Genomic DNA, 12,393 nt, shown 5'->3' on the forward strand with positions numbered 1-12,393 from the left:
CATGACAACCACAGTGGAGGGGCTAGATTCTAGTGTGTTTGTTCTCCATTTGAAAGCAATTAGCTAAATAAACTGTGACATGGTTTAAAACGAATTATATTTTTAACCGACTTCAAAAAAGAGGAGGTTCTAAATTCGATCGGTATTTTATTTATGTATGTACACCCATTACTCTGAGATTTATGAACCGATTTACGTAATTCTTATTTAGTTCGATGCGTAATACATGCCATTTGGTCCCATAAAAATTTTACAAAGTTTTGTCCAGCAGTTTTCATTTTATGAACATTTTTTATGAAAATTTTTGTCTACCTGGATGATATAATTGTTTTTTGTGTACGGCTTTTTGAAGGAGTTTTCATTCAGGTTGAATGTATATTACAAATGTAATAGTAGATACCTACACTCGTCACGCGTCACTTTGAGCGGGACTAGTAAGTACCTAAGCTGTTTATAATATTAAGTTTTATAATTTTAGGCTTAGCACCGACTTAAAACCTACCAATATGTAGCACATAGAACTAGTAGTATTTTATTAATATTCAAGGTAAAGGTTTGCATAAGAGGTGTATTAAATTAAAGTTTTAGTTATTTTATTGGTATTTTTGAAATTCCTTAATCGACTTAAAAAAAGAGTGAGTTATCAATTCGTGAGAATTTTTTATCTTTGTTACCTCATAATATATTTATTATCGTTTATCGCACTGTTCTTCTTCGTTTGAAAGAGTTTTGCAATTTTCACTTGAAAACATTTCAGATATACCGTTGGAATATTATAGGTATTCATAATATAGCGTTTTTAGTCTTTTCAACAACAAGATTTGTATACAGCCAGATATGATTACAGAATGTGCTGATTGATTAAGTAAAGTGAGATTGAGATTTAGTAGGTGGCCCTGGCTTGGATGGCCTGGAAGGCAGCTTATTAGCAGCCTTCGGAAGAGAGGCAAATGCGAAAGGGTATTATCAAGTATTTTTATCATTATTTAGGTATCCTCCCGAATACAGCTGTACATTCTATGAACAGCCTCGACAGGGAAGCTTGCTGAATGAGGTCCTCCTGTATGACCACGTAAGGGAGCTCATACAGGAGGTCACGGAGTCCGGCCTTGACCTTGCGCTCTTCCGGGAGCGCAAAGGTATCGTACGTGATACTCTTTGGGCAACATAAGTGAACTTCTTATCCTGAAGGAAGATAGGCGGTGGAGGATTATTAAGGGGGAGGACGGGCGAGCGTTACGCCGGTTAACACGAGGAGGGGACAGAGCCTGGGGGCATTCTAATGTCAAGGGTTATGTTTAGGGTTATATTTTCCGTGGAGATCACGATGCGCTCGCGCTGGTGAAGACCTGAACAACGCTTTTTTTTTTGTTACTTATTTCATTTAGGTGAGAATAAGAGTACTTAGGTATTAATGTCGAAGTCTATAATATATTTTACCACCATTTCGGTAAATGTTGCTTCAGTAGATCTTCAAGAAGAGCTGCTCGAATTTTTGAAGATCCAGTGCTCTGTGAACGTTTAGATCACTTGGCATGCGTAGATGCGTAGGTGAGTGTTCCGATGACCTTTTGGACCTCATTCCTGAAACTGAATTCCACACACGACACGCCACCAATTAGGATACCATCGCCATCTGTATGTGTAGCGTTCCTCTATAGTGCAGTTTTCGAGGAATTTTCCTTCACGCACAACCAAACTGTGGCATGAGCTTCCTTGTGCGGTGTTTCCAGGACGATACGACATCAAAAAAGCGTACACCTTTTTAAAAGACCGGCTACGCTCTTGAGATTCCCTTGGTGTTGTTCAAGAGATTGTTGGCGGCGGTGATCACTTAACATCATTTTATTTTTTAAATCTGGTAACCCGTACGCTCATTTGTTATTTACATTATTTTTATACAATCTATGCAAAGTGAAAGTTGAAAAAAGAATAAAGTAAAAAAATAATAAAAACCTAAAATGATTGAAACTTTACAAATTGACCAGGCACAAGGAACGGCGCTTCTGACGCACGGAACAGGCATCGCTTCGGTCATCATCATCATCATCATCAGCCGGAAGACGTCCACTGCTTGACAAAGGCCTACCACAATTTTTCCACGACGCTCAGTCCTGCGCTGCCCTCTAACACTACGTCTTGCGGTACGTGGTCGCCATTCGAGGAGTTTACTGCCCCAACGGCCATCTGTCCGTCGAACTATGTGCCCTGCCCACTGCCACTTCAGTTTCGCAATCATTTGGGCTACATCGGTAACTTTGGTCCTCCTACGGATCTCCTCATTTCTGATTCGATCGCTTCCCTCATATCTTATGTAATTGAAACGTCGCAAGCGCAAAAGACATAGCTCATAGAACCGTTGACTCTCACATAGGTGCCTTCTGTTCGATCCTCGCCTCCCGCGTACAAATATTTTTTCGGTTCATAATTCATAATTATATACGTTTATTGGTTGCTTTATTAGGTCAGTTTGTTTTGCTTTACTTTCAAAAATAAAATATAAACCTACTTAATAATAGAACTTTCACATGCTTACTTTCTTTTTCACAAAATATATTTTTGAATTTGGTTAATTATATTCGCCTTAATTATTATAATACATACTTTCTTTGATTAGCAGGAGTGTTACACATTTAAATAAAATACTTTTTAAAGGATTGTTGGACGTGTTTTAACACGCGTACTTGTGTTTTTTTTAAATCAGGTATTAGCGTAAAAGTGCCATTTTTCATAATTTATTTAGTTAACCCGACGTTTCGTGATTGTTGCAGGAGCAGGTCAAAGAGAATTTAAACACCACGTTCATTTTCAGTTAGACTGCGGTTGACAGTAGTCGAAATAATATTTGTCCATAGATATATTTATTCCCAAGAACTAAAGATAAAATTCGAGTTATTCGCTTTACGAGCCCTGAAGATGCGGTGAAAGCGTACGAAAAGTCCATAGAAGAGACCCCTGCAGAAGAATGGGCTGCTTTGCTCAGTGATTCCATCGAATGCGACGATGTGTAGAGAGGAACAGAGATTACTTCGAAAAACAATAAAAGTATTGGCAACTTTCTACATTAAGCCGTTTTTCATTTTCTAAACATTTTCAGTGTTACCCAGGTACAATAAAACGGCAATTTCATTATTTAACCCCTATTATATTCGCCTCACCTTACAATACATATAAAGGTTTATTTAGATGATAAGAAAGCATTAGTATGAATTGCTTTAAATAATTAACATCTTAGTATTACTATTAGTAAAAATATTAAATTAAATGTAAAGTGTTAGACTATTAAAAATGTTCAAAATTTTATATTGAAATATAAAAAAACTATTTTAAAATCATTATAATATAATAATTATCCTTGATGTGCAATGTATCTTATAAATTATCACAATTCTGTATTTACTTTGCCACTTTTATTATATTATATACAGTTACGTACAGATTATACTATGATTTAATATTTATTATTATTACAATTTTTTTTTTTTTATTACACTATAATTTAGGAAAAACGAAAAAATCAATAAAATTTAATATGTAGTCATTCCCTTTGATAACAAATTCATTACAATGGGAAGACTAAATCAACTTTCTACTTCAAATGTTACGAGGGGCTGCTGAAAACCAGTGTTGTGTTGGTGTCTTCTGCACTGACCAACAATATACTGAGTCAGCTCCTTTTAGCAGGGAATTACGCTCTCACTGTTATTTTTATTTATTTATTTATTTTTAATTTTTTATAATATTTGTTATGTTATTTAATTTAGTATTTTAAGACTTTAATTAATATTGTAAATTGTTGTGTTTTTGTGTGAGTGTTTTTTTTATTGCGAACAAAGTGTTTCTATTTCTATTTCTAAATATCTTTTCAATTTAAATAAAAATTCAAAAATATTTTCTTTATTTATTTAGGTATTACCTGAGCATAACTACAAATTTGTTTTTGTTATTTTTACTTAACTAAAAATAACAAAGACTTATGGCTTCATCATGCTCGGCGAACTGGTTCCCTAAAAATGTGGTCGCGGAAGGCAATGGCTGGTCTGTGAGTCATGCTCGTGGATATACACTCATTACATTTATGGTTGCTGGAGGATGTTGTCATTCTTTGCATCTTATTGTTGAATTTAAACTTATCTATTTCTTTGTATATTTGAGGATATACGGGCATGAGACTCACGTGATGGAAGTGGTCAGTAAAACCATCTATGGATATCCGCAACACCAGGAGCAAGAGATGTGTTGCCGTCCTATAAGGTCACCTGATCGTCGATGGGAGTATGCTTTACGCTTGAAGGTTTGTTTTTATGAAATAAGGGACGAGACGAGCATGACGTTCAGCTGATGGTAATTGATAAGCCCTGCCCATTACAATACAGTGCCGCTCAGGAAAAAAATATTTGAAAATCCCCAAAAATTCTGAGCGGCACTACAGCTGCGCTCGTCACCTTGAGACATAAGATATTAAGTCTCATTTGCCCAGTAATTTCACTAGCTACGGCGCCCTTCAGACCGAAACACAGCAATACTTACACATTACTGCTTCACGGCAGAAATTGGCGCCGTTGTGGTACCCATAATCTAGCCGGCATCCCGTGCAAAGGAGCCTCTCACTGGTAAAGGTCCTACTGGTGAAAGTCCCTAAGTCATATCAATTCGGGAAAACTAGACCCGGTAATTGATTCCACAAAATGGCTGTGTGAGGCAAAAAGCGTCATTATTGATGCCAGACGTCAACATGATGCGGGTGCGATTTCGCATATAGACGTGATATTTGGTGGTGGAATTAGGCCGCTGATATCAACCCGAACAATTCCTCTGAGAACTCCTCATGATTAATTAATTAAAATGCGGTAGAAGATGTAAATCATCTCTACGCAACGCCAAAGTATCAAGCCGATCGGTGAGATGACTTGATCGCCGATGATTTGAGCTGCTCTTCGTTGTATGCGGTCAAATGGAAGAAGGTGGTACTGGGGAACGGCCGCCCAGAGGTGAGAACAGTACTCCGTATGAGACCGAATGAGCGCCTTATATGTATAGTTGCAGGCGGTGGCTTGAAGTAGTGACTCGTCCTACTAAGTACACCAATCCCTTTAGACGCCAAGAAGAACAAGAAGTGGACGATTTGGAAGAGAAGACCAAAGCCAACAGCGACCTCGAAACTGAACATTCGCATCCTAAATTTCCCAAAACCAAATTAATTATTTTAACAGAACAGCTGTAATTATCTATCTATATATATATAAAAATGAATTGCTGTTCGTTAGTCTCGCTAAAACTCGAGAACGGCTTGAACGATTTGGCTAATTTTGGTCTTAAATTATTTGTGGTAGTCCAGAGAAGGTTTAAAATGTTGAATAAATATTAAAATACTCGAATTAAATAAAAAAATCAAATTTGATTTTCCTATGATGTGTCCCCCGTCGTTTAAATAATAGTTTAAAATAAAAACTAATTAGAATTTTTATAACTTTCTTACTTTCTCAGGAGGTTAAAAATAATCTTCCTTAAAACACGGTTATTAACACTTAAGTTTATTTTATACAAATAATTTGGTCTTTTATTTATCGATTGAGGCAGTACGAAGTCTGCCGGGTCAGCTAGTTAGTAATAATATATAGAGTAATCAGTAAAGTATTTTTAAATTAGCGACACCTAGCAGAAAATGAAAGAGTTATATGTAATCTGTATAAATGTTGCATGTTTCAAGTTTCACTATTCGCCTTAATATAGGGTTAATATATTATCCAAATTACACAGTAATAATAGTTACTTACAATTCATGTATTATTTTTCAAGCTGTTTGTATTTTAATTCCTACTTAAGTACTTTTGAGGCTGCTGTAACTATATACAAAATACTAAAAGTGATATGAATTAGATATTTGAAATTAAAATAATAATAATACATTTTAATTAATTTTAAAGTCTTATTAATTACAAATACTTAATAGTACCTTTAAATAATGATAAATAATAATAAAGACAGAGACAGGACTATGATAAGAACGCCTCTTGGAGTATCCTAAAAACTATGTACACAGATTCTCCTCAACCTGAAAAAGTATTATGCTTAGGAAAATATAGCCCAGAAAAACACCGTTTAATCAAAGTTTGTTTTGAGTCTTCAAAAACAGCTCTGCATATACTTCGAAACAAATCAAGTGTGATGAACGACGTGAATAAGCTTTACTCTGATGTTTGATCAGGCAGCAACACCCCGACAGCAATCATTTATGAAATATCTCCGAGAAGAGCTTGAGCGTCGAACAAAAAGTGGGGAAACAAATCTTATCATAAAATACGTTAGGGGTGTGCGCGAAATTATTTCTGCTCCGCCAAAAAACTGATAACGGATTCAAAAAAGAAAAACTGGGACACAACTTCTTTTCAGATTGGCAAGAAGTGTTCCGATATTACAACTACCAAGAAGTCTTTAAAATACCTATACGCAAATGTTCGCAGTATTACTAAGCAAGGAAAATTAGACGAATTAAGATGCATTGTTCAGTCTTTCGAAAATACCATTATCCACTAATAGTTATAACAGAAACATGGGTCAACTCAGAGGATGAGGCAAATAGAATTCAGCTTCCAGGTTAAATTCATTACTACAACTACAGACAAGAGGTAAGGGGTGGTGGTGTCTCAATTTTTGCCCATAAAACAGTCTCAAACATAATTTTATTGAAAAACACTCTGTTGATGAAAATCATTACCTTTGGATTCACATAAGCAAATTTTTTTTAGATGTAGATGGAATACATAAACCCGGACGTACTAACCACTCACATTTCTTAGACTTTTACTCAACGCAGCTGGAAAAAAGGAAAAGGGCTTTAATAGTTGGAGATTTTAATTATGACCTACTAAGCACAGACAAAACTGTTCAGAATCACAAACTTACAGTAAAAGAAAGTGGCTTTGAAATAATAAATAAAATTCACCAAGACTATTGTACCCGTGAAACTGATAAAACTAAAACTATTTTAGATAACATTAACTCAAATTTAAAACAGAATAAATTCCACTTTGCCATAATAGAATCTAGTATGTCAGATCATAAGCAAATTTATTTTGAAATTCACAACTATAAAGCAGAACCCTTGAAGACACTTATATGTCAAGTGATCGACTATGAAATACTCTATAAAACCATTGAAAGCTGTACCAAGGATAGTGAACAATCAGAATATTGTATTTTAGAAGAGAACATAATAGAAAGCATAAATCAGAGTAGAATAAACAAAAAAAAATATATGAAACACAGTAAAACAAGGTTGGGTAAATAAAAATATCATAGAGGGAATAGATAGAAGAAATGCACTATGGCTAAAATATAGAAAGAATCTTAATTATACTAAAACAGGTCAAGAGTTTATGACAGAGAAAAAGTATGTGGTGAAAAACTGACATGACTGTAAAACTAAAAACTATTGTAAATCTTTTAGAAATTGTTAAAATAAGCTTTCCAAAATGTTGTCCCTAATAAATACCGTATGCTGCAAAAAACCGAAGGATGCAGGTAACATCAATAAAATTATATCAAACTATTCTTATCCGACGTGCCATGCCGTATCTAGTAGCTCTTAATGCATGTGTTGATCATAATGTTTACGCGGGGTTTTCATTTCTACCCACTTTGTTTTGTATAGACTCGTAGTACTACGAATAAGATACCTACCTACTGTTTATATTGTTTTCTCATGTAAGTGAATATTTTCTGTTCTTAATGAGAATAAAGTTCTTTAACCATTAAATAATTTTAACAAAACTTCATCACATTCAAATTCATGAAAAAATAACGATCTTTTCAAAGGAATAACTATATTAATATTTAATAGGTACTACAATTGTGTTCATGCATAATTACAAGTAGTAAATAGAATATAATATTAGAAATTATTTATTATTTACGGCTAAATTTGAGCTTAGATTTGGCAATCCCGCAAATATTTCTTTTAATGACAACAACTACTGTCAACTGTGACTGTCAAATGTCAATTTTCAATTGTCTCATAACAATACCTACTACATACCAGCTGATTGAACAAAAACAAATAGCAATTTTTATTTGTCAAATTTACAAATAACCAACCTGAAAATAGATGGCTATATCGGTGCCCTTATTGTATCCGGTCGTCTTGAACATTAGTTTACAGTTGCTATCCCTGTTTTGTTTCAGAGAAAGTAATATTTTCTGTCTTGCTCATTAGGAGTGCATGTTCAGTGCATTCCCGTTCGTCGCCCCGTCACTAGCTGTATGAGACGAGACGTCTCACGTCATTATTTTTGATCATTCAATAAACTACAGTGCTATTGAATACGGGTGTAACGTGTTGTTTTATGTTTTCGATCAATGATAATGTTTTCGTCGGATAAACGCGACGAAAACAACGCTGGCTCAGTCTGTTATCGGCAAGGTTAAGTGATATTGTAATAACTAATAATGCAATCGTGTAAAACTGTTGGCTAACATTTTACTAACGCAATGGAATAAACATTTTCTATCAAAAATAAAAAAAATATGTGTTGATAGTGAGCTGACTTATTTTAGATGCGCGTGTGAAGTAAACAGATATGGGACTTTCTCATAATTGTGTGTTATATATTTTATGAGTGATAAATTATCTAAGATGGGTTCTACTGGGCTTACTTTGGCAGATTTGCCTAATATATTTATTATGATTGGCGCTCTAATTGCGCTGTTCGTCATGCTAGTCATATTATTGAGGTAAATATTTTTTCTTCTTGAAAATAACATGAAACGGTTTAGTATTTAACTATATGTGACATAATATTTGCATTATATACCTAGCTAGATTTTTTTTTTATTCTCAACTAGTCAAAACTTTACAAATGCCTTTATTTTGAATTTCAACATCATAAATAAACAATTCACTTAGATGCAGCATAAAAATATGTACACATTATTTATTTTAGAGTAATAAAATTCATGTATTATATAGCTATAATAAATTTAACAGATTAAGTATTACAATACACAATTCATACCATAGCTTCTCCATCCATGGATTCATAAAAAAGAAATAGTTTCAAGTCAATATTTATTTATGCTTTGGTCCACATTTAGCATGAATGAATGACAAGCAAAAGAAAGCTAATAAATGAAAGAGATAGACTGTGTGAAGAGCATTGAGATGGAATTTTGAGTTTGATGGATTTTGTTTACCATTGTTCTCTGTAGTATGTAGTAATAAGAATAGGTAGAAATACATTCATTCATTAAAAAGCTAAGTGTTGTTTATTATCAACCTTAGTTGATATTTAATTATAATTTAGACGTTTTCCTTTACTTATGCTTTGACTAGTTGCTAGACATTAGTGTTACTGTACCAAACATATTGTATTACTAACTTTTACCGTGACTTCATCTGTGTTGAATAGTTACGTTGGGCAATTTTTATGGACTTTCCAAATAATACACATACAAACTGCTCTTTCCTCTGTGGTCAGTACTCTTCTATGATACAGCACATAGCCCTTGTCATTGTCGACAGTCTCTTTAATAGTATTTTCCTAGGAACTTTAATCTCCTATTTCATCCCCTGTAGGTCAGTTTCAAAAATGCTTGAACAAATGTTTAAAAATTATTTCTAATCAAGTGCCTATATACAAAGTTTCATGGTTTTATCTTTGATAATGATGAATTTTCATACAAACTGCCATCCTCTCTATTTATTTTTATGCAATAAAAGGTAGCCTAGTAGTCTTTTTTCAATCTCTAGTCTATCTATCTCTAGTACTAAATTTTATCAAAACAGTTTTGGTGGTTTAGGCATGAAAGCATAACAAACAAACTTTCATTCAACTTTCTTTCATGTATAATATTAGTAGGCATAGTCTAGCAACTGATGGCAAATCATAAAACTGAACAAAAGCTTAAAGACCGGCAACACTCTTGTGATTCCTCTGGTGTTTGCAAGAGAATGTGGGCGGCGGTGATCACTTAACAGGTGACCCATACACTAGTTTGTCCTCCTATTCCATAAAAAAAAGCTTCTTTGAAACTTCAAACACTTATTCCTGAGAATCAGGATCTTGACAGATAGACAATGAAGTGGTCCTATAAAGTTGCTTCTTTTATGTGGTAGGGAAACTTAAACCTATTTTACTCAAAATATAAATTAATATGTTTATTACATGTAATGGTGTCAGCCACTCTCATATCTTTCCATTGCTTGAAGAAGCTTTATCTTGCAATATTATAAACCCTGTTCACTTTGTTATCATCAAGGTCCATCTCTGGTCTGTATGTCTTTCATTGTCATGACTTGCCTATTGCCGTATGAGTTTCTGTGGTTGTTGCATAGCATTTTTCTTTTACCTGGTGTGTAATCATTTTTTGAATATAAATTGTTACAACATGAAGCTGCTTTAAATTGTTGTCTGATGAGACTTAGCTTCATTTGTGTGTGTTGTCACATTTATCACAAGAGAGTTCTGAAGAGCTGATTGATTTGATTCCTACAGCCAGATTCCACCATCACATGACACACCATAAACTTGGGTATTTGGATATATGATTTTCATCTATGCTTTCAAGAAACTGCCACATGTAACCATGTTGTGGAATGAACATCCTTGTGAGGTGTTTCACATGACATGGGTACCTTTTAAACAGTGCTCACTTAGTGAATACCCTCCCAAAAGACCAGCAACACTCCTGCGAGTTCTGTTTTTGTGAGACAGTGTGGGTGGTGGTGATCACCTAACATTCACCTAATGTTAGAATAGAATAGAAACATTTTATTAACTTTAAAAACACACCTTCAATTTACAGTATAAATCTTAAAGTAATTAATTAAATTAAATGAACATGATTCCATGCTAAAAGGAGCTGACTCAGTGTATTGTTGGTCAGTGTAGAAGACACCAACACAACACTGGTTTTCAGCAGCCCCTCGTGACATTTGTAGTAAACAGCTGTTAGGTGACCATACACTCATTTGTCCTCCTCCCTTAAAAAAAAATGAGAGATGGATGGTTTTATAAAATTTCTTATTTTTTCAGTACCTTACTTCTAAGTTGTTTGTTGCAATTTAAACAAATTGTAGAGATTTATGCAATCAACTTTTACATACCTATCCATTTTCGACCGAATTTTCGCCCGTCCGGTAAAATTATACAATATGGCCTTACAGGTCCATTAGTTTTAACATTCTGATAAGAAATTTCTTTCATGTTTTTTTCCAATCTGAATTTAGATATTACTTTTTGAATTATTTTATTCCAAACTAGCGGACCTGACAGACGTTGTTCTGTTATAAAAAAAAACTCTTGCGAATGGAATTTCTTTAAATCCGTTCTTAGCTGATCTCTACTCGGCGAAAGGAATATTTCTACCAAATTTCAAGTCTCTACGCCTTATGGTTCCAGAGATATCGTGATGAGTGACTATATACGTGGAAATCTCTTATCTAATAAAAAATTCTAATGTCGCGGTGTTTGTAGTTAAACTCCTTCGAAACGGCTTGACGATTCTCATGATATTTTGAGTGCATATTGGGTAGGTCTGAGAATCGGACTACATCTATTTTTCGTCCGCCTAAATGTCCACGCCAATTTTTTTTTTAATTTTTTTGACATTTTTTTTTAAATTTGTTTGATTATGAGTCAGCATTAAAAATACATACAACTTCAAATTTTCACCCATCTACGATCAACAGTTACTTTTGTATCGCGATTTTAATATCGGCAATACAACGTTTGCTGGGTCAGCTAGTATATAATATCTGCGGCCTGGTGCTAATAGGGCCAATATCAATAATTATCAAAAATTATTTTCTTAGCGGCTTAAATATACTGCAGCCCTTTTATCACTTTTTTTTTCCTAACTGTATGAAAGTGCACTCTACATTGGCCTTTTTTACATAGTTAATACACTAACGCCCTTTTAGCACAAAAAAACATCATACTTTTACAATAAACTGGCATTACAATCTCGTTTCATACAAAAACGTACTTTGGCCCTTTTAACACCAGGCCACAGATACGAGTATATATATCCATATTTTTTTGAGACTAAAACATTAAGTTGAGCAACAAAGTACTTGTTGGAAGGACTACGTGTTATTCAGCTCATAACGGTTTGACTTTTGGAATTATAATTAAAAAAAGTTTAACTGTAAACTGTATATTTTTTGTGCAACATTTTTAATCAACAAAACACAGTATTTGAATTCACACTTAGTACCTATGGGGTTCAATTTCTTTATGGTATCAGATCTCACCACTATTGTTTTTGTGAATGCACGTCATGCAATTAACCTAATAAAGAAAAAATAAAGCAGATATCGCACTAGATAAATGATATTGCTGAATAATAACTTGCATTATAGAATTAGATAACTACGGAAAAGTCAAAACTCGA

General features: G+C 34.0%; 3 protein-coding genes across 3 annotated transcripts in view; 1 reads left to right on the plus strand and 2 right to left on the minus strand.

The window, feature by feature from the left end:
* Window positions 1-8,242, minus strand: part of LOC126964927 (cyclin-dependent kinase-like 4) — a 53,873-nt gene extending 45,631 nt beyond the window's left edge. Inside the window, exon 1 of the mRNA XM_050808257.1 lies at window positions 8,098-8,242. The gene's annotated coding sequence lies outside the window, so the exon portion shown is untranslated. The remainder of the gene's footprint in view (window positions 1-8,097) is intronic.
* The window catches only part of LOC126964928 (protein CLP1 homolog), a 261,415-nt gene continuing 253,487 nt past the window's right edge, over window positions 4,466-12,393 (minus strand). The window contains exon 10 of the transcript XR_007729449.1: window positions 4,466-4,567. The gene's annotated coding sequence lies outside the window, so the exon portion shown is untranslated. The remainder of the gene's footprint in view (window positions 4,568-12,393) is intronic.
* The window catches only part of LOC126964934 (cell growth regulator with RING finger domain protein 1-like), a 92,218-nt gene continuing 87,966 nt past the window's right edge, over window positions 8,142-12,393 (plus strand). Inside the window, exon 1 of the mRNA XM_050808265.1 lies at window positions 8,142-8,733. Coding sequence (XP_050664222.1) covers window positions 8,615-8,733 — 119 coding nt within the window. The 5' untranslated portion in view covers window positions 8,142-8,614. The remainder of the gene's footprint in view (window positions 8,734-12,393) is intronic.

This window comes from Leptidea sinapis, chromosome 6 (genome assembly GCF_905404315.1).
Source record: "Leptidea sinapis chromosome 6, ilLepSina1.1, whole genome shotgun sequence".
NCBI classification, from domain to species: domain Eukaryota; kingdom Metazoa; phylum Arthropoda; class Insecta; order Lepidoptera; family Pieridae; genus Leptidea; species Leptidea sinapis.